Raw genomic sequence first — 26,093 nt, forward strand, 5'->3', positions numbered from 1 at the left:
CACGCTATTTGTTCACCTGTTGTGCACCATTTGCCAAGATTGCTTGTGGAAAGTAGTGGAAGCATTTATGCTTGAAAATGAACACCTGCCTGTCAAACATGCTAAATAAATGCACAAAACACTCCCCGCACTTCAGTTGCTTGTTTAGGAAGTCAAATTGCTTGTGCTAAATGTATATATTTGTATCCCCTTCTAGTGTCTTGCACGTTTTGGCAGAAGCAATCAGACTACATGTTCACCAGAGGCAAATGTGCAAAACAGATTTAGATTGCGCGTGTTATTTATACTTGTTTGACAAACGCAATATTCACCGCACACATTCAATAGATTAAAATAAATGTGTGTTTGGAAGAGCTGTGACGTTTGTGTACATTTTGACAGCTGTTAATCAGCATCTCCGTTTTTGGAAGTTAATCCTAAAAAAGAAAGAACACTGATTACTGTAAATAATGTACAATTTTCGGTGTTGTTGTGGTATTTAAACGTCCAGTATCCTATTAGATATAGTGAATTTAAACTCGTAAAAAATTGGAAAGCTATTTAATTTAAAGTTTCTTTCAGGTCCTTTAATACAAATTGTTCTACATAAAAGTATAATGAAATCGTCAACTTTTGTTGATGAGTGACTTCACTGTATTCGGACCATTTCTCGCCTCCAAGCTGCTCACATCGAGCTAGCCTATAAACCAGCTGATCAGCAGCCTGTGTGTAAGGAACACAATGTGAATCAATAGTACATGAGTGAGTCACAGGCTACCATCTTCTCCTTTATTTTGAATCTTCTCCCAGCACCCAGATTCCTACTGAAGTGTCACTTACAAGCTGAAAGCTGTAACAGACACACAGAGCTTTAGAGGAGCCGCTAGAAACTTCTGCTTTAAAGCTGGAGCTGCACCGGAACACAGCGGAGAGTCAGGATAGCTGTTGTGAGAAACGTATAAATGTATACAAGGCAGAGTCCTTCGACAATAGTAGGTAGTGCTGTGCGATATGGAGAATTTTTTATCTCATGATATAGGTAGATTTATATCCAAATAAAGTATTTCTTCCTTGAAATTACATGAAATGAATGGAAAATTGCTATTCATTATATATTGTAACATATAAAAATGACCTAAAAAAAACCCAAAATAAATGGTACTTATGTACATGTTAAGGTTTCATTTATTCAGACAAGGTTCTTCAGGAATGTTTTATCTCCTGACATGTTTTGACTGTACACTGCCAGTCTTCCTCAGAGGTGATATGCCTTGATGAGTTCCCTTATAAAGACATGTCAAGAGATAAAAAAAAATTCCTAAAAAACTTTGTCTGAATAAACAAAACCTTAACGTATATTAAAAAAAAAAAAAGACAAAATTAACTGACTGGAATCATTAAAGGCAGTGGCTGTCCTTACGGTTGCCATATCAATATACCGATATTCTATCCGTACGCAGCGGCCCTCATTGGCTAGTTTAGGTCACGTGACTACTGTAAACATAACCCTAAAAATTGTTGTGATATAGGGTTATAACCCAAACCTAACCCCATCCTTAAGACTCTACGTACGTGACGTGTACTTTGGTAAACGTACCAATAGCACCGGAGGTTGTCCGTACGGCACCTGTACGAATAGACACTTTCATTATTAAACGTTACTTCTCCTTTAAGAATCTTCTCAATGAAGGAATATTCTTGACTTTTGCTACATATACTGTTGTCACGTGTTCTGATTTATACATTTATATGTAGAAACGCCACCAGGGGGGACATAAACCATAATAGTGGTTTTAAACAGTACCTTTAGTGAATTTTATGCACAAGCTCCATTAAAGATAATAAATGATAGTGTAGTAGAGGTTTTATTTGGTCATATTCTTTAAAAGTCCTTCTAGAGCAGCAGGAGATGAATGAACACTTCCTTTTGTGAGACACGTTTGCAGCTATTTTGCTTGGAAGAGTCATATTGGCTGTCGTGACACAGTTTGTAACCAGACTAATTGATGATTCCGGTCGATCCGGGTGAACCAATCTGGTGGGAAAAAAAAGTAGATTAGCTTTCTTCATGATGTTTTAGCAACAAAGTGGCACCAAGACCACACACATTAGATTTGCTATATCAACGATAGAGGGTTATATCGTATGATGGACGTTTTTATTTCGCACTACGATATTTAAGCAATATCACACGAGAGGGAGTGCTGTTGTGATCGGCGTAGGCACGAGGCCGAAGGCTTTGATACAACAGCTCTACAAGCGCATTTTATTAGTTAACAGTGACAAGAGATTATGATTTGTTTGTTTATTGAATAATTTGGTTCCACAAGTCGAGAGCACACACGCTATGTTCACACTGCAGGCAAATGCAACCCAAATCTCATCTTTTTGCCCATATGCGACCTGTACCCGATCTGTTAAAGACAGTCTGTTGGAAAGAAAATATGTCAGCTCGACACACAGTCCTAGAATTTTGTCTGCGCATCACTTCAGGGTCACATTCAGTTCATACTCCAAACTGATTGAAGATGCATTTTAGGGATGTAACGATTCACTCAACTCCCGATACGATTCGATTCACGATACTGGGTTCACGATACGATTCTCTCACGATTTATTTTACAAAAGGGGACTGTAGACAAATTAGAAAATAGAAAATAGAAATACTGTACTGTTTTCCTTTTATTTTTCATTGTCAAAAGAATTCCTTGATAAACAATTCAAAACAATGCAATTTAACTAAAAATAAATCTTGAATGAAATAAAGGAATAATAGAAATGAAAATGAAGCCTATTAATTTAAATTCTGGTTCTATAATAAACAATGCAAAACTGCATAATAGTTCTTTTTCTTTTAAAAGTGCAACTGAAAATGTATTTTGTGCCTTAACAATTGGACTTAAAAAAAAACAAAAAACGTGATTACACTGATTTACGCCATATTTGTTTGGACCAGCAGAGGGCGCTGGTAATACAGTGGTCGGTTGGCATGCAGATATCTTGCAGTGAAGAAGAGAAGCTATGCTAGCAGACAGAGCTAATAGAAAAACGTGACTTTTACAGATATTCAAGTAATATTACAGATATTCTTTCGGTGCTAAAGGGGTAATTAATCATTTATAAACATATTTAAGAGTAGAAGGCGGCCAGAAAGAAAGTATTAGCAGATTCCGCCCGCCGCCTCCACTTGTGGTTAAAAAAAGTACTGCGATTCAATTTTCAGAAAATTGATATCAACCGTGATACCTATGAATCGATTTTTAACTGCCTTACGATTAATCGTTACATCCCTAATGCATTTAATATGTAATATAAATGACCACTCACACAAAAATATCGGAGTTTTTCAAAAAATCTGAATTGTGCATTGAGAACTGAAGTGTGAACGTGGTGACGGTTTACGGAGTGTAGCCCAAGATGTAATCAACGGTATTAAGATCAGCTGTACAGCGGAGTGATATGATCCGTAAGATGTCCCAGTGCGTTGGAATGTCTGTCGTCTAACCAAATCACTTGGTCGGAATAAATAATGTGAAGAGGAAATCTGCAGGGAAGTTCCCTATTGTGGTTTATGTAATGTTTTTTTAAATGGGAGACTGTAAAACAGTTGTCAGCCTCTCATAAAAACACATTACAGGCAATCAATTTTGAAACATGACACGCAGTAGCAGTTTGACCGCACACGTGTCAAACACCAGATGTTTCTAGAGGAGACACTCCAGCAGCTCTACCTTCAACTCCTCTGCTGCACGTGGATGTGTGTATGAGCCTAGACGAGGCCTAATGCCGAGGTCTGCTCCGACACATGCAAGGGCAGTGCACACATCAGCACCAAACCCTGATAGCTTTATCATGGCACATTAACTATGAATGAGGCTGAGGACGAGGTGCCACGGCAAGCTCTGAGAAACGGAGCGACAACCAAGTGCAATTCCCATGTTCCTGCTGTTAGCGACGCCATTAATCAACGTGTGCTAATTTGTAGACACCCAATTCCCCCCGGGCTCACACTTTTGAGTCATAATGGCTGCAGCAGCGTTTAATTTCTTCCCCCAACAGAAATGTTTCTCCAAACCCACACGGCTTCGATATCATCACCCATCTGCTGCTTGTCACACTATCCATACAAAGTGCCAGTTTACTCACTGCTAGCATTTAGCTGTTTTGCGTCCATGAGCGTGAAGTGTGTGTGTGTGTGAGGCATTTTAAAGTTGACAATTAAATTAGGACAAACACTTGGAGCTTTGCTTCATCTGAAATGAGTGTAAACACTGAAACGTGATGCTGCTAACAGGCAATTTTTATGCTAGCGCTTTAGCATAGTGTGTCTCATGGAAACAACCAGCCTGTGGCTACCTTTCTGTGACCCAGAACAGAGGCTTTAGACATTTGCAGAGATACAGTACAGAATTGTTCCAGCATTATCATGCTCAGATGTAGACGTAGGGCTGGACGGTTTGACCAAAAATGTATATGATGGTATTTTTTTTTCCACGCACAGCATTTTCTACTGGTTGAGAGAGGAATTACTGCAGTAGATTGACTTAGGATGGTCTATTTTACTGTCATGATTTGACGCGCTAGCTTAGCTTTAGCATTAGCTTAATTTCTAGCTTTAAATTCTACATACTCAGTGGTGTGGTGGTTTCTTATGGTGAATAAGGTAGCGTTTTGTTTTGCAGACTTATTTTCGCATTATAGGAATTACAAATTGTGATCCTTTGCTCTCTTTTTTTTGTGTATTACTGCCGACATGCTAAGCTAACCGTGTCTCCGTGTCCGTGAGTGGCGAGTGAGGTACATGCTCACATGCAGCTTCAGAGCTTTCAATTGTGTGTTTCTTATCCATTACATGTATGATTTACACCGCAACTAACACCAGAGCGCTACTGTTTACTAGGGTTGGGAACCTCTGGGTACCTCACGATACGATACACGATACAAAGCTCACGATAACGACTATCTCGCGATATGACGATGCTGCGATTATCGATATATTGGTTAGAAATCAATCTATGATAATCTATGACATAACAAGAAAAAAAGATTAAGTGAAAAAATGCAATTTTTATTTTATATCTGTGAAAGACAATAAATTGAAGAAGTGTCCTATGAACAGTGACACTATTTTAGTGCAACATTTCTGTAAATAAGTGTCAAATAAGTAACAAATAAGTATCTCCAATAGTGCTTTCTGTGAACAAAACATAGGGTCTTTTTTTACCAGTGACACCATTATAGTGCAATGTTCCAGTAAACAGTATATTGGTTGCTTCAACAAACAGTGACATAATTTCTGTGAAGACCTACCTGCACATTTTAGTGAAAAAGCAGAAAAGGTTTTGAAAAAAAAACCGATACTTATAGACTTATGCTTCTAAGTCACTAATAGGTTTTTTCAGGAAAAGACGTTTTTCTCAGCTTTTTGTTACAAACTGGCGATTTGTGTGAAACTTTCCTCTATTCAACTGCAGATTACGGAAGAACGAAACAAGCTAGAAGCATTTTCTTTTCCTGATGAAAGTAGAGAGTCTAATCTGTCAGAATCTGGTTGTCATAGGACAAAATTTTCTGTAGGTCTATAAAAATCAGTCAAAATACTCTAAAACGGCTAGCGCTGAGGAGGTAGAAATTCTGAAAATGGCTGGCACTGAATGAGTTAGCAAGGATTTCTCACTGTGCAACTTCAGATTCAGGTCTGTTGGAGCAGTAATACCTAAAATGTGTGGACGGCAGCCAGGATTTGAGTTCAGGACTCCTGATACTAGTGGAGAAACGGCTCAGGCCTGAAGAACAATTGTGAGATTTGTCTCAAAATTTGAATGAGAAACAAGGAATGTGTGTGTGTGTGTTTCATCTTTTCACTGATGAAGGAGGACGTCTGTCACCACTCACCCTGCTTAGCGTGGGTTAGACAAGGAGCTGTCACTCTGATCATCAATAAATACACACACACACACACACTTGGGTTATGGCTCAAAGTCACCCTCATCTCTCAGGTGACAGATTTAGTGCCCCAGAGAGTTTATAAAGACATCTGTGTGGTGTTTAATTAAAGTTGGCTGACTTCATCCTCTCTATTTATTCATATTAATTTATGGTCAACGTCCACTTTTATCGAATAATCAAAGACACACTGACAAAAGAAGAGAACAGGTGCTAAAGAGAGGAGGTTTACCTTAAAGGACAAAATCCTAATACGTAAAATGTCAACATGCCAGTTCTAGATTGGAGGATGATTGTAGAGGCTTAAGACATTCTTTGCCGAACAGACGTAAAGTATGAGGTGCAGTGCTTTACAAAATGCCTTGAATTGTAGATATAATGGATTATTCATTTGTAATTTTCTCTCCTCTCTCAGATTATCCTCTTTCTGCTGCTTTCTCCGGGCCAGTGGGAGGGCCATGTTCATTTATAGAAACACGAAGTTCAGCCAATGATGAGGTGTCTCAGTTCACTGACAGAAGTAGTTAACTCTGAATGTGCCGCTGAAAGAGGTTTCCACTCAGTCAATAAAGTGGAGCAGGAAAGACGTTTAATAAAAAATGTATCGCCAAGAAATGGAAACAGCGTTTGACCAGAGATTGGCCACTGGCCACCCTAGGGTCACATTCTGCCCTCGGTCTAATTTTGTGCAGGCCCCCCCAAAGTAAATGCACAAAAGAACATAAAAAACACACAAAAGGAAAAATGCACCAAAATGACTCACAAAATAAAATAAAATAGATGGCCAAAATTATTCTAGATAAATACAAGAAGAGAGGAAAATATGTAAAGGAACAACAAAAATACACGAAACCCTTCCAAAAACATACAGAAGAACATCAAATATGTAAAAGACATGTTTGTGTCCCCAGTGTGATAAAAGTCGCTCCTCTCTGCTGAAGAATAATGAAAAAACATAAAGTGGGGGACCAAATAACAAGAAGAGGCTATTTAATGTTAATTAAAGGCAGTGGCTACCCGTATGATTGCTGTATATATATAGCGACATTCTATCCGTACACGGCGCCCCTATTTGGCCAGTTTAGGTCATGTGATAGGTCAGTCATTGGCCAGTTTACAAAGATCGGTTCAGCTGTTGGCAACTGGTGATCATTTTACCTGATGACACGTCACAGCAGAAACATTACACCGCTCCAATCACACGGCTGCTTATGAGTTTTTATGAGACTATATTTTCACAAGCACATTTTAGGACAATATCATGCATTTACGCATAATTTCTTATAATAAAACAGGTGGCCTAATGTGTAGCAAAATAAGCAAACAGACAGACGGGAAACTTCATGCAAAGTTCTTGTATGATTTTTTAGCACGTGTATTCGGCACAGATACAGCAGAGAAATATGAAATTAATTATAATGGTTAACACGATTTTGGGACGTTTAACAGCCAGTAAAGTCATTTAAAAAGGGAAAAGCAATGAAGCAGAAAAGTGTAAACTGACACGGATGTGACAAGAAAATGGGTACAACATGAAACGCAATATACTGATATTATACTGATAGAGTTAAAAACCAGTGCTCTGAAGGTCTCAGGTCACCTCCATCAATGAAATATAATTTCAGATTTTTAAATGAAGATTAGCACCTGTTCCGTGCTTCTTTATGCAATGATCTTTGTGCAGATTGTGTGGAAAGTATAGAATGTAAGAAGTGTTAAAAGCTAAAAACACTTTAATGTATGATGTGAGTTTTTAGCCTGTATAAAGAAAGCTCTGGTCAGTGTTTGATAAGGGAGTTTACCTCCCCTCAGGGCAGTTCAGAGCTGAGTGAGCACTCGTGATTGAGAGAAAGAAATAGAGCGAGGATGTGCGATGAGATAATGAGTGCGATCTGTGACGTCTTTAGTCCCAAACGCTCTCCCCGAGTCCCTGAAGCCTGTCCCTCAGGCCTCTGATGAGAAATGTGTTTCCAACAGCGCTATGCCAACATGAAAACCTCAGACATCAGAGCTTCACCACCTGTGCTGCAGATCTCATCACTTCACTAAAGAAAGTCAGGCTCGAGGGAAAGTGATGCTGTGTGGATGTTAGACAAGTGCTATATCATCATTCTTTAATGGCAGCTGGGTAATCTTTAGCCATCAAAGAGCCATTAACACATTCAATAACTCATTGACAGCTTAATTAGAGTTATTTTCAATTAAGGGTGGAGGAGGTGCGACTGTAGAGGTCAACGGCTCATCTATTTTCATCACAATCCTAATGATTAATTCTAGTCATTTAACAAGATCTTTAAAGCTTTAGCTTTTATGGTGAGGATCCAGTCATCAGTATCTATTAAGAATAAGTCTATGTTCAAGTTCACAACAGGAATGGCACCAGGATTTTGATTGTGGGTGGGCCGCCAGAAAACTGGATGGACTCGTTAAAATAAACCAAAAAAAAAAAAAAAAAACTCTGACGTCTCCGTTTCAGCGCTTTTCTGCCTTTCTCTTTGAAAATTCTCAGAAGTTACAATAAAGGCAATAATGTTTGTGTGATTAAAGCTATGATTATTCTGAATAGTATTTATATATTGGCCCAACAAAGCAAGGCAACATTATGAAGCATATCTTAGCAACAAGGCATTCAAAGTGATTCATGTAAGGCTTGAAAACAAGTATAAAATCATTTTTAAAGCATTTTAAAATCATAAAAACAGCAACAAAAAACCCTACATTACTGTGTTCCACAGCAGCGGTAGGTCATTTATGTACATAGTAGAGGTGTCCCAATCCGATATCGGTCCGATATCAGCCAGAAAAAGAAAATCGGATTTTATCGGACTGCAGCACTCCTATCAATAGGTGACTGTGGTTCACACTCCAACATAGTAACCTACTGTTGCTGACTATTGTTCTCTGTTTGATTAACATCACTTGATCAAGCCTTTTCTAACATTCCACACTACAAAAAAAGCAGTAAAAGTATGTATGATTCGTGCTGATATCGTATCGGATCATTATCGGCAATGGCCGATATGCAAGGCTGAAATATCGGTATCATTTCGGGAGTGAAACAGTTCTGTCGGGACATCCATAGAACATAGTGAATATTCCTAAAGTTTTTACCATTAAAATGCTTTTAATCACTGTTTTACCACCAACATGTGGCTCTGCACTGTGCCATCATTAACACAGTTATCCCATCCTCAGGTTGTCATTCACTAATAAAACTCCTGCTGAGCTTCATTTTCTACCATCAGTCCATTCCACCTGAAAATGATAGAAAGATATTACAGGACTCTGTAACTGACGATGCATTTTACCATTTTTCACATGAAAGATTGCTTTTATTTGGAAGCACATCCTATTTTAAAACCCAAGTTTGACTGTATGTAGATGATCTGATGAAATCATTGTGATTAATTCCTCGATCGATGCTGACAGCTTCTGTTTCAATCTCATTTACAAATAGATCAGTTTTGCCATTTAACAAAATGTTATGCAAGTAGTGTTTTAATTCTGTTATTCATAGATTTAAAGTGTTGGAAGTATTTATGATGTGGCTTTGTAAGATGACATCTTAATGTTTTCACTCTGTCAAATCCTATTTCACTGTCGCTGATTATGATGAAATAACAAGCCTTTCAACAGTTGATGGTTGCGTTGGGATTCACATGGTTGAGTGATGGAAGCCAGTGGATACCAGCTTAGAGGTGTGTCTGTGTGTGTGTGTGTGTTTACAGATAGCTTGTCTCCTCCTGTCAATGTGACCATCAGAGAGGTGAAGGCTAACTCTGCTGTGGTGTCATGGGACATCCCCGAGGGAGACCCCGTCATTGGCTTTGCCATCACACAACAGGTGCGTAACACGCAGTATGATGTGAACGAAGTGTTTTTTTTTTTTTTTTTTAAATATTCTTTTTTTATTTTTGGAAACATAAGCATACGGATACACTTCTCATTTACCTGTAATTTTTTTCTTTAAATAAGAACTTGAAGTTCCTTAAACTAGGGGTTCTCAACTGGTCTGACCCTGTGGGACCCACATTTTGCCACAGTCATTAAATCGCGACACACTTTTTTTTTTTTTTTTTTTTTTTTTTTTTAATTGAACCAACCAAATTTCGGTTTTTAAAAACAGCTGATGAAAACATGCAAATATAATCTTTTATAAAATGTAAATCTAAATATTTTCCTGTGCAACATGCATTTCACAGCATGCCTGTCAAACGAAAAATTTCTTTCAAAATAAAATACAAGTCCAACATGAGAGACTATAAGTATTTATTTATTTATTTATTTATTTATTTATTTTTGACCAGCTGTCTGCGGCCTTTCCCAGTACAGGTCCGCAACCCACCAGTTGAGAATTGCTGGCCTAAACTATAACTTTAAACCAAGTTTACTACTATGTGTCCTTTTCATGAGTTTTAATCCACTGTGGAGTAGGGGTGAGTATTGGCAAGGATGTTGCAATACGATACGTATCACGATACTTGGGCCGCGATACGATAATATTGCGATATTCTACCCAGTTAATGTCAAAATTAAATGTAGAGATGAAAAATCAAGTTGCTGTATATGTTCATCAGAAAATATTGATCATTCAGAGGACAAATTGAGTCTAAACCATTTGCTTCAAAACATCCTATTTATTATTTATTGTTAGTGTTTTTGCACTTTTTCACTGAAAAAAAAGAAAATGCATTGTTACACACTACCATCATTAAATCAAGTAACCATTGCAACACATTGAAAGCATTGTAACCACTGAAATATTGCACAAATGCACAAAAATATTGATTTAAAAAAATTAAAAAATTACATATATTTTTTTTTTCTTTAAATAAAAAAAAAAAATTGGCACCCGAAAAATCGCGATATATCGTGAAATTGATTTTTTTTTTTCCCACACCCCTAATGTGGAGACACGTGTCAGCTCATCTAAAGTTGTCTGCTGTCATGTTGAGTCTATTTCCTCTGAACTGTAACAAATAAGCCTTACATATTCACACACACACACACCTCTTCTTTAAAGCCTATGGAGTGTATGAGCAGTTATGATGTGCACAGTCCCTTTCAAATTTAAATAAAGTCTATATAAAGTGAAAGGGCAGACCAGACAACTTTTGAAATATTTGACCCATCCAGCGGAGAAGATCCAGATGACTGAGTAACGTTTTTCAGCTCCTGTGGTGGAGCTGTAGTAGTGGTTCCAACTGTTGTCCTTTCAGCAAGAAGGCTGGGTTTGATTCCTATGTTGTACTCAGGGTTCCCACGGTTCCTTAAAAATTCTTAATAAACATGAAATTAATGAATCTAAAAATAGGGCTTTAATTGTAATTAAAATGTCTTGAATCAGTGTTTCAAAAGTCTTAAATTTTAACACATAAGTACGATTTTATGATTGTAATAAGTCTCACATTTCAAAATAAATGTTTTTTTTTTAATATAATTTACCCTAACATTGTTGCAATCACGACAGCGTAACTAACTACAAATTTGTGACGTGGTTGCAGATGCGCGTCATGCTTGTAGCAAGTTTCAACAACATGGGGAAATGTACATTTTACGAAAATTGTCTGTCCAACGAAGATTTTCCCAATAGCTTTTGTTAATGGTTTTTATTTTTTGTAATTTTGTTGTTTTATAGATTTCTGGTTATTTTTGCAGTTATCTTTTTTTAGGGGGGTTTGGAGTGATTTGGTTTATTTTAGTCAGTTTTTTTGTGTATTTTACTGTCATTTTGTGTATTTGCGTGTTTACTTTGGGGGCCGCCAGTTGCACGTCTGCACTAGACACTTGGAAAAAAATTACCCTAACTCTATCTAATTGATGTGGCGTTTTTTTCCCCCCAATTTTGTTTACTTTGAAGTTGGTCTTAAATTTTATTTCAATAAAAAGTATTGAATTTAATTTGACTGAAGCTCTAGGAACCTTTGTACAGAGACCACACAATGTGGAATTTGCACGTTTTCCCATAATTGTATGGTTTTCCTTAGGTTTACCCCAATCATCAACATATGCATGCAAGGGGCGCAGGTGGTTGTCTAAATTTGGCATCTCAATCTGTTATTTTGTTGCTCAGTTCCTTGTTCATTACCAATTCAAACTTTAATGGTCAATTGTCTCTAACAGAAGAAAGATGTGCGCATGCTGCGGTTCATCCAGGAAGTCAACACCACCACTCGCTCCTGTGCATTATGGGACCTGGACGGGGAGACGGATTACATCGTGCATGTCCAGTCCATCAGCATGTCCGGGACGAGTCCACTGAGCGAACCGCTGCGCTTTCGAACACCGAGGGAGGCGGAGACTCAGGCCTCTAAGAGTAAAGGTGAGGCGCAGACATCCAACCCAACAAGCTCACACTTGAGAACAAATCTGTTTTAGGCCGAACATCAAAGTCAACGCAGCCTTTGGACGATGTTTTGACCAATTTTATCTCAAAGACAAATAATAATCAATAAAGAGACAAAGCATGAAATGAAATTTTACAACAGAACGCTTTCAGCTGCAGCCGCTGACCACAACTCAGGGTAAAGAAATGACAGAGGGGAGGGGAGGGCTTCCTTCACCGTGCTCTGATGCATCTTTTCACACCTCATCTTTCACAAACATCACCAAAAACCAAGGAACTAGTGTGAACTGCCAGGGGCGATCAATTCGCTTTTGGCAGGAGCAAACACTTCATCTATTCCTGCTCTCATTGGCACTCCACTCTCCTGAGATATTGAAGGATACTTTCCAGTTGTTGGCAGCCAAAACAGCCCTGATCCATTGAGTGCTAGACTTCAATCCACCTCTGGAAATCTATCTATAAAAGCTGTGTGTGGAGTGGCCTGTTCGACCTGAAACTTTGTCAATGGCTTCCAGATACACCGAGTTTGTGCATCTGTTATTTTGGAGTAATTTGGTAATTTCCAAATCTTTTATTTAAATTTTATTTCACCGAAATGGCACGTTCAAGTTTGCCCAGAAGTCAAACCTATTCAGCTTTGACCTCAGTGTGTCTATATCTATTTTACTGCACAGTGGCGAGCTAGAGTCACGTGTGCAGCCAGAGCCGATCGCTGCACACACAGCCAAGCAGACACGGACTGCAAACATACGAGTGAGAGAGGGGAAGATAGTTTAGACCGAAGAGGGGGGAGGGGCGTCTACTACCAAAGCTCTCAAGTCTCACTTATTGGGCCCGATGTGAGTCACTGATGTGCGTTCACGTGTGTGTGAGAGCCACAGAGTAGCGAGTCACACACACACACACGAAATGACAAAAATATGAAAATGACTCAAAATACACAAAACTATATATACAGGTATATATATATATATACAAAAAAATTACACAAAATGACAACAGAAATGCACAAAACTACACTAAAAAAAGATCCAAAAATACACAAAATGGCTCCAGAATCACACTACAATGGCAAGTATATTAAAAATGTACAAAAACACAACAGAAAGATACAAAAATACACATGACTCCAAAAAACATACATTACAGAAAAATACACTAAACAAAAAAATATAAAAATGAGTAAAAAAAGAAAACAACAAACACATTTATCATGCACATGTCCCATACAATTAAACAAGGGAAATCACACACACTATTTTATTTTGCACCCGCAAATATACCCCTTTATGACACTACAGAATACAGAGTATGTACACCTCTTTGTTCATCCAACCTTCAAAAACATTCAACTCATTTGGCCATAATTGACAACTCTACTTACTATATGAATACAGACTTCTGACGGGCACTGTACTAGTATACATTTCGAACCTACGACAAAAACCTGAAGCACACTGAGGCTAAATATCTCTGTTAATTTTCCACCTTTGAAAGTTCTGAAAGCATTTTAAGCCAGAAAGTGACCAAGTAGAATATCAACATGTGGTCATTTGATCCATAAAACTCTCGGAAACACATTTCATGCCGACATTTCAGTGATTTTCAGATCCGCCATTGTGCTTCCAGTTAACTTCAAAACAAGAGTCCTATTTACAAAAGCATAAAAAAACTAATGGAAGACAAGAAGAGATACTTTTGTTTTGAAAAGGGGATGTTTGACTTTTGGCTTGAATCCAGTCCCAGGAAGATTGTACGTTTCGCTCGCAATGTATCATGGGACGGTTGAGTATGACTTGCATACTTGAAAAATATCTCTATATAGTATACATCCGGGTATTTCTTGCATACTCAATCTTTCCATGCTATCTAATTGGAATGCACTACATACTCATTTTGACGTCAGACGTAGTATGAGTAGTACGCTAGTATGTGCTTTTGAACACAGCCAGTGATCTTTCCTCCATTCTTCTGTTCTCCTTCAATGCTTTATCCTGCACAGCTGGGAGTGTGTCTCAGGGTTAGACTATGATCTGATACGACAGGCGACGTCACTATTCTCCATCACAGCTCAGCTGCTCAGTCCTTCTGTTGTCGCGTCACACTCGTCTCAGAGGAAAAGCCTGAAATGCAGTCAGGCATTTGTGTTTCTCATCATTTCCTTTTTCCATGATAAGTTTTAGGCTTTGGGAGATCAAAGGAAGTAGTGAAGTGATAGATGAAAGAAATCCCAAGTTACTCCAGAAGGGAGGGAGACAAAGTGAAGAAGAGGGGGAAGAGATGAGCAGAAAAGTGTGAGAGGTCGCAGACGGAGCAGGCAGAGGAAGTCCTGATAATTAGTGTCAGCAAGCAACACAAACTGCAGATGCACATTCCGAGGAAATTATTGGAATTACACACAAGCACTGAGCGAAAAACTGACTGCACATAAATAATGATGCAAGCATCCTTTAATGAACTTTAGTCTTCCAGAAACTTTAGACATCAAGGTTAACAACATCAAAATATGACACAAGGCAATGATTAAAACAGATATTAAATGAAAATGAATAGTTTTCTAATAGGGATGTAACAATTAATCGTAAGGCAGTTAAAAATCGATTCATAGGTATCACGGTTCACATCGATACTCTGAAAATTGAATCGCAGTACTTTTTTTAAACAGCAAAGGGCGCTATATATTTATCCTTTTCTTGTCCAGAAGTTTAGGCGGTGGGCGGAATTTGCTACTACTTTCTTTCTGCCAGCCTTCTATTCTTAAACATGTTCATAAATGATTCCTTACCCCTTTAGCACCGAAAGAATATCTGTAATATTACGAGAATATCTGTAAAAGTCACATTTTGCTATTAGCTCTGTCTGCTAGCGCATAGCATCTCTTCTTCACTGTTAGAATAGCTGCATCCCAACCGACCACTGGGTTACCAGCGCCCTCTGCTGGTCCAAACAAATATCTGACGTAAATACAGTGCAATGACTGTTTTTTATTATTAATTGTTAAGGCACAAAATACATTTTCAGTTGCACTTTTAAAAAGAAAAAGAACTATTTGCAGTTTTGCATTGTTTACTATAGAACCAGAATTTAAATTAATAGGCTTCTTCTTCATTTGTATTATTCCTTTATTTATTTCATTCAAGATTTATTTTTAGTTAAATTGCATTGTTTTGAATAGTTTATCAAGGGATTCTTTTGACAATGAAAAATAAAAGGAAAATAGTACAGATTCTTTTTTGTCTACAGTCCCATTTTGTAAAATAAATCGTGAGAGAATCGTATCGTGAACCCAGTATTGTGAATCGAATTGTATCGGGAGTTGAGCGAATCGTTACATTCCTATTTTCTTATATTTAAATCAGAAAATCCTCATCAATCTCAGAGATAGCGAGGAGAAAAGCCAGGATGTTTTCTATGCCAGTGGTTCTCAAACTTGTTTGTTAAATTCAAATCCCCCTCATGTCCGACTAGAATATTTAGCTCAGAATTGTGTGAAAACATAACTTCAGAGTACAATGATGGAACGAAGGAGTGATTACACACATTTGAAATAAACACATTTTGTAAATAAAAAAAATGAAAGTATTTAGTGCCTCCTGAACAGATGTTTTATATCATTTCTGCTCATCTCCCTCCTGGTGTGGGACCAAGACTGCTAATTTTATTTTCAGTTCATGTTCTATTCAAGATCATTTCTATCATCATTTTGTGTATTTTTGGTGTCGTTTTGTGTATGTTGTTTGTCCGTTCTTTTTATTATTCAGTATATTTTTCTCTTATTTTGTGTTTTTCTTGTTGTTTTGTGAGTTCCTGGTAATATGTAGTATGATTATAATTTTTAACAAAAAATAAACATTATTCAACCCCATATTTTTAATGCTTTTGTTTGTTAATTTTTCGTTCTCTCTGTACCCCCATGTAGTGCCATCACATACTCCCATTTGAGAAACACTGCTCTAGCCAATCCTAGCATAACGACTTCTATAAAGATGCAACAGAAAACATCGAAATGATCCTGAATATTCATCACTTTTCATTTTGAGGAGAAGTAATTGATATATTTGCTTTTCTTTGGAATTATAACTAGTCTAAATAATCCTCCATTCCTTCCATAAATTCACAGAAACATGAGTTTTGGCACCGAGGACGTACAGTATGCAGAGCCATATGGTTTTGTTTTGACCACTTTAAACCTTTCATGCCTTGTCAGCCTTCCATGGTACGGAGTGCACCAGTGTTACATTCCATGTTCCAAGCAAACGGCAGGTGAGAAAACACCAGAAGTCCTTAACAGACGCTCAAGTTGGAGGGGGTGTATGTACCAATAATGGGAAAAAGCTTGGAACACTTAAAATCCCAGCTTCTTGCAGAACTGCTCCTTCATCTCTTCTCTTCTGCATTCCAAGACGGGACTGTTTGCTCAAGATAAAGAAATGTCAGACATGGCCTCTGGTAGCCACATAAGCAACAGTTTCCTGTGTACACACATTATGTATGTTAAGTTGAGGTTTTGTTTATTTGTATTTGTTTTTCAGGAAATGTTTATCTCCTGACATGTTTCGACAGTCAACTGTCAGTCTTTATTGTGAAAATGAATCTAGCTGGAAGTATTACATGGAAGTCAAGTGAAACTTCAAAGGAACCATCAAAGGAGATCAACAGAACTCCTCTGATGAAGACTGGCAGTTGACAGTCGAAACATGTCAGGAGATAAAAAATGTCCCGAAAAACCTTGTCTGAATAAATGAAACCTCAAATTAACATACTATTCAAAAATGAATCTCGCTGGAACTATTATATTTCAAGAGTAACTAAACCCTCTAGTTTTGGTGATCTGCCACTAGGGGGAAATTCGAAAAATGTTTTTTTTTTTTTTTTATGGGCGGGACTCCTGGAGCAGTGAAGACACGCCCAGTTTGTTCTATAAAATCTCCAAAGAACAGTCTATGCTATGCTAATTACCTACTTAATACTAGGGATGCACCAAATCAAAATTCTTAGCCGAAACCGAGAACCGAAATGAAAAAACAAAGGCCGAAAACTGGAAATTTCAATACTTTGAATAAAATGTTGAAAGTTGGACCAGAAGCACTATTTGATGCCAAAATACATTTGTTGTCAGTAGAAAAAAAAAGTTATTTTGGGGTTTAGTTTGTCTTTAAATCTCTTAAATGAAAACATTGAACTCTAGCTTTCAATCCTATAACAAAAATCTTCAGCATTTTAAAAGCTTTATTTTCACCCGAGGGGAAAATGTAAATGAATTCCAGATGATACCCTTTCACGTTCCTGGTTTGAAATGTTAGAATTAAGTGAAATGATACATTCAGCGCTTGTGTCGGTCACTGAGCATTGCAGGTGTTCCAGCTGAGCGGTTAGCCCGGCTGATGGCGGCTAGCCTCTGTGTCTTAGCTTATTCAATACAAGTCATTGAGGCCAAATCGATCAGCGAGAAGTGTTTGTTGTAGTAGCTGCTGGAGCATTTCTGCTACGCTGAGCCCCTCCAAATGTCACCCTCTACATTTAATACAAAGAGTACACGAGTGCTCTCCATGAACTTTCGCTCACTCTTAGGACTTTTTCTTCACGCTCAGCAGTGCGAGGAAATGTGAGTGCGTGTTGATGCTGCTCTGTGAGATAGAAGGCCACAGGCACCCGCAGGCAGGCTGCTGTGCACATGCTCCTGTTCTGCTGCTAACACTTCAAAGGTGATGAAGGGATTTCACTGAGGCTGGGTTGAATTGATCCCACTGATTAACGTTTCATCTTCATCTTTGTATGTACGATCCCCATAGGTCCAGATGAAGCTTTTTTAGAAGGTTCACTAAAACCACTACAGAACACCTCCTTTTATTCCGAATGCCTAAAAACCCATGTGGCTTTGAGTTAGCGGCCGTCCGTAATGGAAGGAATGAAACTGACTGTTAAACGCAGAGAAGGCAATGAGATCTGAACAACACCATTTAAAGAACAGAACAGCTGTGAAATAAATGCATCTTGAAAATTCATTGGATTGAGTAAGACGTTCAGAGAAAAAGAGACAATAGCTGCGTTTCCATTACCCTTGGAAATGCACAAAATCTAAATAGTGCAATAAAAACTGGTGATGGAAACCTAAATTTTGAGGAAAAAAAAACCACCCAAATATTGCTAAAAAGTCTTTCATGAGGAGGTTTTTCAGACGTTTCGATATTGAAATGTGTCGCAAAATCGCTATGGAAACACTTTTCCTGCAAATACACGTGACAGAACGTGAGGTACCTGGTCACATGACCACTGCTCTCCGAGAAAACATGGCGCGGTACGTGTAAACAGGAGAGGAGAACAAGACATTTCTTAGCATCATACTTGAAAATTATTACTGACAAAATGAGAGAAAAGGTCCACAGCATGAGAAAAAGATTGGTCATTATTCTAAATGCTGACATGAATGTTGATCATGTGGCCCTTGGATCAGATAATTACATTTTCTTCGCTGTGAAATAAGTTGCTCATGTCTGTAGTAAAGTATAGATAACTGAACTAAATCACAGTAGCTGAATATTTGCACTTTATTACTTCCTATGTACACAACTAAGTATTTGTGGCACTGATCTTAATCCTTCAACTGTTTGTCTTTTTCAGACGAAGTGACAATGGAGGAAGTGGGCCAGGCTACCCAGCTGAGGGCGGGGGAGCTCATCATTATCGTGGTGGTGCTGATCATGTGGGCAGGTGAGGACCAAGGTCTTCAACAAACCAGGATGGTGGATGTTTGCTGGATAATCTATTTCTCTGCTGCCAGGTGTGATCGCTCTCTTCTGTCGCCAGTACGACATCATCAAAGACAACGAGCCCAACAACAACAAGGACAAAGCCAAAAACTCCTCAGAGTGCAGCACTCCCGAGCACCCGTCGGGGGGGCTGTTGCGCAGTAAGGTATAACCCACCCTCCCCCCTCCTCCTTCTACTCCTCTCTCTGGGTGCCTCTCCCTTCTTCAGCGCCGGGCAGGTGAATTGTCCCGGTTACTTCTGGATGCATTTCCACCGAAGCTTCATTTGCTGTCATAGCGTCGACCTCAGGCTTTAGCAGCGACATGCATGACCAATGCAGCCCATATCTGTCAAGTCTCTCGTTTTGGCCTGGAAACTCCCGTATTTTTTTTGCGAGATTAGTGCAAATGGGACAATGGGACAGCGAATTTACCTTCCTAAATAGTGCAGGATGGGGCACAGTTACACGTTCCGTATGGTTTGTAGCTGAGATTTTAGCGTCTTCTACGGGGGAAGGAACAACGTAATTCAGCGTGAAAAAATCAGCCACGCACAAGCACCACAAATATACACTCCTTTCAAAAAAGTCTGCCACAAATCTGTATAATAAGTCATTAGTGAATACCAGAGAACCACGAGTGAGCATGAGAAATATGAAAGACGTGTGAAAAAGGGTTTGCCCCTTTCCGGATTTTTTACTTGTTTGCATGTTTTCCACACTTGAATGTGTCAGATCGTCAAGTAAATACAAAATGCAGTTTTTAAATGAAGGGTTTTATAAATGAGGAAGAAAAAAAAAACACTTTTTCACACCGCTATATTTATATCAGAAAATATGTAATGACATAACAGTAAATATACAATGTGTTGACTTGTATATGAACTGTCAGTATATTAAATTAAAAAATGTGCTTCATAAACCCTTGTTTTCATTTAGGCTGTATTATACATAGGAATATAAGTGGGTTTTTTAGATTTCTTGTACACCCGTCTTTAAATATAAGGGCTACTGAAGCTTGGTAGAAGTGGGGGGACGGTTTGTAGCAGGCGCCAGAAAATTTCCCACATTTTCAAATCCAAAACTTGACAGGTATGATGCAGCCATCTGCATCAAAGTGCAGATTCATGGCTTTGAATGTGCGCTGCTTTGATTGGCACAAACAACCTCATATCATGTCCATTTCTTCTGAGCAGAAAAAGCCTTTGTCAAAAGCTGAAAAGAGCAATAAAACATTGCAGAGGCATCGTCATAATCAGAAAAAAAAATGTCTCCTCCCTTCCACGTAAGCCTGTCAGTTTTCATGCTTGTCATTCTCTCCCACAGTTCACCAAGAACAACAACAACAGGATGCCATCTGTCAACATCATCGAAGTGTGACTATTAAGATGTTTCCTCTTCGTTTGAGAGACTCATTAAAACCAAGCGGGCCCTCGTTGAAGCCTGCTAGGCTGATCCAGGGACTGTGTTTACCCCCTCAGCCGAACGACCACATTCCCGAGGCTGTGGAAGCGCCCAGCTGTGGGTTTTTGGCGTTTGTGCACAGTTTGAGCTCGTCTGACAGAGTTGCCGGTTTGGCAGCGAGGGACTGCGACAGGTGCTCAACCACTAACGCTCAATGGGGAGCCGAGGGCCGAGCGGCGCCTGTGGTAAAGAGCTTGCAGAGGAACCAATTCCAGCAGGGATCAGCACATGGACCGAGCCAGAGACCTTATCCTTCCTGTTCTTTTCCCATTTTCCAACACCAAACCCAGGACAGGTTCCTTTTTTTATCTCCTCAATTGATTTTGTAGTTGCTATAGTATACCTTGCTTTTCTTTGTACCGTTTTGTTCTCATTGTAGCGTGGAGTCCTTGAAACAAGAAGCCACCATTGCGCTGTTTAGCTCTGGTGTTCGTTTTTGAGCTGAATTTTTTAGGTCTTCCCTCAGGCAGAACCGCGTTGGTCATAAAGGCAAGGTTTTTATTCTGGCCAGCGTATTTTCCCCTCTGGGAAATAAAACTGACCACCTTTTGCAGCCATTTGTTAAACAAAATCTGGAACTTGTAAAGATGTAAAGCGTGAGCTCAACAATAGAACTTCTGGATTCTGGAGTCACATGCTGTGTTTTGCTTTTTGATTCCTGCAATGCTACATTCTTTTTGTAGGACGAGCCCTTTAGCATTTTATTATGTATTTCTGCTTAAGGTTGAGGGATTTCTAAGCAGGTCTGCCATCACTGAGCGTGATCGTTTAATAATGGTCTCTTGGACTGGCTCGACTCTACAGGCGTCCACGAAGAGAAAGTGAAGAAAACTTTCACATAAGCAATAAAAAAACAATCTGTAGGAGGAGATGGAGGAGCATGGACTCTTCTTTTCCTGTTTGAAGGAAACTGGATCCCCTAGCATGTGAACAAACTGCACTTCCAACACAAATAGAAACTGAACCATTAAGAATACTGAGCGCTGTTGTAAACGACCCCAAAGGCTAGCATTGGGAAGAAAACGGGCCTAAAGTCACAACCTTAGGGCTTAATCATGACATTATCAGTAGATGTCAGCGAGACAGAAGGGCTTCTTTTTGACTTTCCTCAAGTCAGACGTCATGTTGAGATTCCTTGTGGAAGAAGGAATTTAAAAGAAAACATGACTTATTGCCCTGCATCTGATGGGAAACCAATGTTTTATTTGAGGGCTGATTAACACACAATAGTATTGCCTTAAAACAATTGTCCCCAATACATTCATGGGAAAGATGGAAAAAGCCCAGTATCTAACATTCACGTTGTATTATTTACCCAGTATTTACTGTGAATCTGTGTGTGCAGAGATAGGTGTCATTTAAAGTGTAAATATAATATTTTTATCTTTGTTTGGAGGTGTCTATTTATCTAACACACCTTTATTAAATTGATGTAGAAAACTTGTAGTCTCATTATGTAAGAGGGCAAGTGTTACAGTTTATTTGTTCCTAAACCATGTTTAAAGTCTTATTATTGAAGAACCTTTCAAAACATTCCTCCTACTCTTCTGTGCTTTTACTATATTGTGTCATTGTGCCGCCAACGTGTGAGAAGAATGCTTTTAAAATAGAGAAGTGAAAAAGCAGCGGATACTTTGAGTAGCCATCCAAACATAATAGATGAGGTCTGTTTTTGCAGCGGGAAACTTGTATTCAAAGATACAGATTTATTGTATGAACAGATGAGTTGACGTAGGCTCAGCTTGTGTAGACTGGAGCAGTTTGAAAGGGTGCGATAGAGGTTAGGCCTGAGTGGAGTAGAGTGAATGATTACTCATGCAATAGCAGGCTTTTATTCCTCCCCGTGTCTACTTGTACGTTTAATAAGAGAGGAGGAACTTAAAACTGTTTCAATAGCCAGTGTGTGGTTTTTAGGCAAATTTTGACTTCTTAATGCTGCGTTCACACCAGATGCGTCACGAAATGTCCGTACGTCCAGATTACATACAAAGTCAATGGATAGATGTGTCCCAGATGTGAAATCTTTCCTGTGCGGTCCAATTCGTACGTCAAGTTCGTGGGCCGTGCGAGCGCGCTCCCGATTTTATGCATACCCGCACATTCGCAAGAGTTGAAAATATTGAACTCCTGCGACCATTTTGCATGACGAAAGCCAATCAGAGTGTTTGTTGACGATGACGTCAGGCCGTCAACACGGACACCGATCTGTTCACCCATTCAACCATGGAGTAGAAGCTGTGTGTGACCACCTGGAGCTGTATGACACGGCCTTCATAACCGTGACCAGACTAGGAAGGATTTGGCGTGGAGGAGAATAAGCGAGGAGGTGGTAATAGCAGGTTTAAGTTCTTATCTTTGAAAGTCGGCACTGAGCTGGGATAGCATTAGCCGCTAATCACACCGGCTTTTTTCACGAGTGGGTTATGTTTATGAGAGGAGAAAAAGGAGCGCAGCTCCTCACTTCAGCAGCCAGTGAAACTCGCCGAGTTTGCCCCATTTGCTTCAGACGTGCGTATGAATCGAATGGGGACATTTGCGGTACGTTTCGTGCGGCAGATGCCTCCGGTGCCACAGAAGACGCGTTCGGTGTGAACGCAGCATAACCCTTTTCTTCCCTATAGGATCAATTGATTTACATGTTTTCGCAACAATGTTTCCATCCTTGACATCTTAAAAGATTTCTTTAAACTTTTACTTGCTTTTACAATTTGTAATTTTTATTAACATACAGTTTCGGAGCGAAGTTGTCCACATGAACTGTACAAAACCTGATTGTCCATCACGTATGCTAGTGGTTTTTATTAAACCAGTGTGTGAGAACGGACCAAACCTAGTCATGTTCAATGCCCTTAACAGGGTTGGGGTCATTTATAATTGTAATTGCGTAATTGGCAATGAATTACAATTATGGCATAGTTATAATTGTAATCATAATTTAAATTTTCTGTTGCTGTCGTAATTGACTTTAGATAATTGACTTTGTATCTGTAATTGCCATTTAATTGTAATTGGAAAAAACCGCTGGTCACTGTAATCGTAATTGAATTGTAATTGAACATGGGTAATTGAACCCAACCCTGGCTCTTAAACATAAAAAAATGTATAATATATTTGTTCTTGGAAATTATTTGCTGGAAAGTTCTGTGTATAATTCCCAGAATGGTTTTCAGTTGTGTGTTACTGCTGGGGATAAACAATGTGGTTATTGTGCAGTTTCATGGTAAATGGTCCTTATTTTGTGCTGCTTGTTTTCATGTGTCGCAGATTACGTTCACAGCAGAAAAACCTTAATCTCTAGGAACATTTCAAGTAATCTCATTTCCCCTATTTGTCATGATTCATGAATTCCACCATTGTCATTTAGTATGCATGTTCTTTTTTTTATCATGGTAAATGACGTAACACACCCCTCTCAATATAAAAAAAAAATGCTGTTCAGGTGTCAGTTTGCCAAGTGAAAACTCGAGATACAGTTGAATATATGTTGGACTCAAGTTTTGACTCGGCAAAATGACATTTAAGATATCTCTTGCCCATAAACGTAAATAGGAAAAGTGACGTAATTTTGCCACTGCAGAATGACATTGTAGATATCTGCATTGTTCATCTCGTCTATGCAGAATTAAATTATTAAATATCTGTAACAGATATCCAGGAAAGCTATTAATTGTAATAGATGTTGCTCTTAGCCGTAGCTATGATTTTAAAGTCATCATTTCAATATGTAGCTTTTCATATAACTGGATGTTAGCATGCTATCCAAATATTTACAGGTTATGGTGTAATTTCTTCTTTTTTCACTAGAGGTTGTATGTATGAATTCTATTCCATTGAACAAAAGGTCAACCACAAATACTTCTAATACTTAACACAAATAGCTGGTGTTGTAAGTCAGTTTAAGAACCAACAATAATTAGGACAGTGACATTTTATTTGGCTTGGACGGCTAAAAAAGATAACATGATATGTTGATTATGTTTGATAATGAATAATTATCTTTGTATTTGAGATTGTAAGAAATCCAAGCCCATTGTGACTATATGTAATTGCATAGAGCTGAAAAAGCCACTAGGGGCCACTAAAGCTTAGACCATGGCCTGATACAGGGATAATTATATGTACCTGCATTTATCCCTAATATGTTTGATTAAATAATATAGCTGGATCTACAGTAATATGATAAATCACAATCATAAGCGTGACTAGAGTTTTTCATTGTGTTTCTTCTCCAAAAAGAAACACTTGTATTTATTGACATATAGCGGTTTGTTGTTATATTAACCTGAAAACGAATATCAGATTCAAATTTCCGGATTTACCGATTTTTATTCATTCCCCCACCCCAAATTCATTTTTTATTTATTTTTATTCAATTGTAGAATACTGTAGATATTATGTTGAAGGTAAAATGTATGAAACCAATTGGTTAATAATAAATGAGTTAGTTTTTCTCATACCTATTGTTCTCTGTTTTAGTAACATCACTTGATCAAGCCTTTTCTAACATTTCACACTACAAAATAAGTAATTATTATTTTATTAAATTTAAAATAAAAAAAAAGTATGATTCATGCTGATATCGGATCAATATCGGTATTGGCCGATACACAAGGCTGTAATATCGGTATAATATCAGAACTGAAGAAGTTTTATTGGGACATCCCTAGTTTATCGCTTATCTTGCTTGAGTGGCTCAACTTAGTTTAATTATGCTGAGAGGTTGACCGTATAACCAGCTAAATGACCCATTTAGCTGGTAATTCTGAACGTTATACTAAGATTTTAATGTAGAACTAGAATAGTTTTAACAGCTGTCCAAGTTTGTTGAGATTAGTTTTGAATTTGGCAAATTTTTGGCACTTGTGGCCGATGAAGTTATTACAAATAAAACAAATATAATGCCATGAATATATATTTTAGTGAATGTGAAACCGCTGTGTAATGCCTCTAGCTGGGCTAGGGTTTTCTTTCTATGATTCCACTCAACGGACAATGTCGACTATGCTAACTTAACATTCCACTTGAACCCTTTGGTACCAAACAACTTACACTACTGTACGTCCACTATCATTCCTGACAGTTATGCTCTGCTCAAGGGATGATTACTGTTTAACTACAATCCACTCTGCTCTGTAAATATAACACCAGGTATTCCAAATTAAAGCTCACATTAAAGTATTTTGTATCAGTCTGGGAAAGTGAAACCCAAAGTAATGTTGACCAAACTCTTTCCTCATCGGGTTCATGAACCACACAACAACGATCTCTGCAAAGATGCATGGTTTGAATAAATGATGTGCTAAAATTTCAATTTTGCACCATGATGTTTATATCCACTGTATGAAGGCATTGCTTAATGAGGGCTAGCATGGTTGAACTATTATGCACAAGGTTACACAACTTCATATGTGAAGAATATGGTGTATGCTTTCTTGTGTATGCTTCAATAAAACAATGTTTTCCAAAAAAAAAAAATCAGACTTTTAGTTTCTAACTGGAACGAGCAAGAAATGGCTTTAAAAACAGTCCGTTGAAAAGGCATCTGTGGGAAAAGTGGATTTGAAAGCAGTTTTAGGACGTCAAAGAAGACAGGCTTCTCCCTCCTGTATA

At 38.4% G+C, this 26,093-nt stretch overlaps 1 protein-coding gene across 3 annotated transcripts in view; it reads left to right on the plus strand.

Moving 5' to 3' along the window:
* The window catches only part of fndc5a (fibronectin type III domain containing 5a), a 34,030-nt gene extending 11,367 nt beyond the window's left edge, over nt 1–22,663 (plus strand). For all 3 annotated transcript variants that reach the window (XM_028439061.1, XM_028439060.1, XM_028439059.1), the window contains 5 exons: nt 9,654–9,769; nt 12,049–12,247; nt 18,893–18,982; nt 19,053–19,186; nt 20,346–22,663. In XM_028439061.1, the coding sequence (XP_028294862.1) occupies nt 12,064–12,247; nt 18,893–18,982; nt 19,053–19,186; nt 20,346–20,399 (462 nt within the window). In that variant the 5' untranslated portion in view covers nt 9,654–9,769; nt 12,049–12,063 and the 3' untranslated portion in view covers nt 20,400–22,663. The remainder of the gene's footprint in view (nt 1–9,653; nt 9,770–12,048; nt 12,248–18,892; nt 18,983–19,052; nt 19,187–20,345) is intronic.
* Nucleotides 22,664–26,093: the final 3,430 nt, after the last annotated feature.

Source organism: Gouania willdenowi, chromosome 22 (genome assembly GCF_900634775.1).
Source record: "Gouania willdenowi chromosome 22, fGouWil2.1, whole genome shotgun sequence".
Classification (NCBI taxonomy): domain Eukaryota; kingdom Metazoa; phylum Chordata; class Actinopteri; order Blenniiformes; family Gobiesocidae; genus Gouania; species Gouania willdenowi.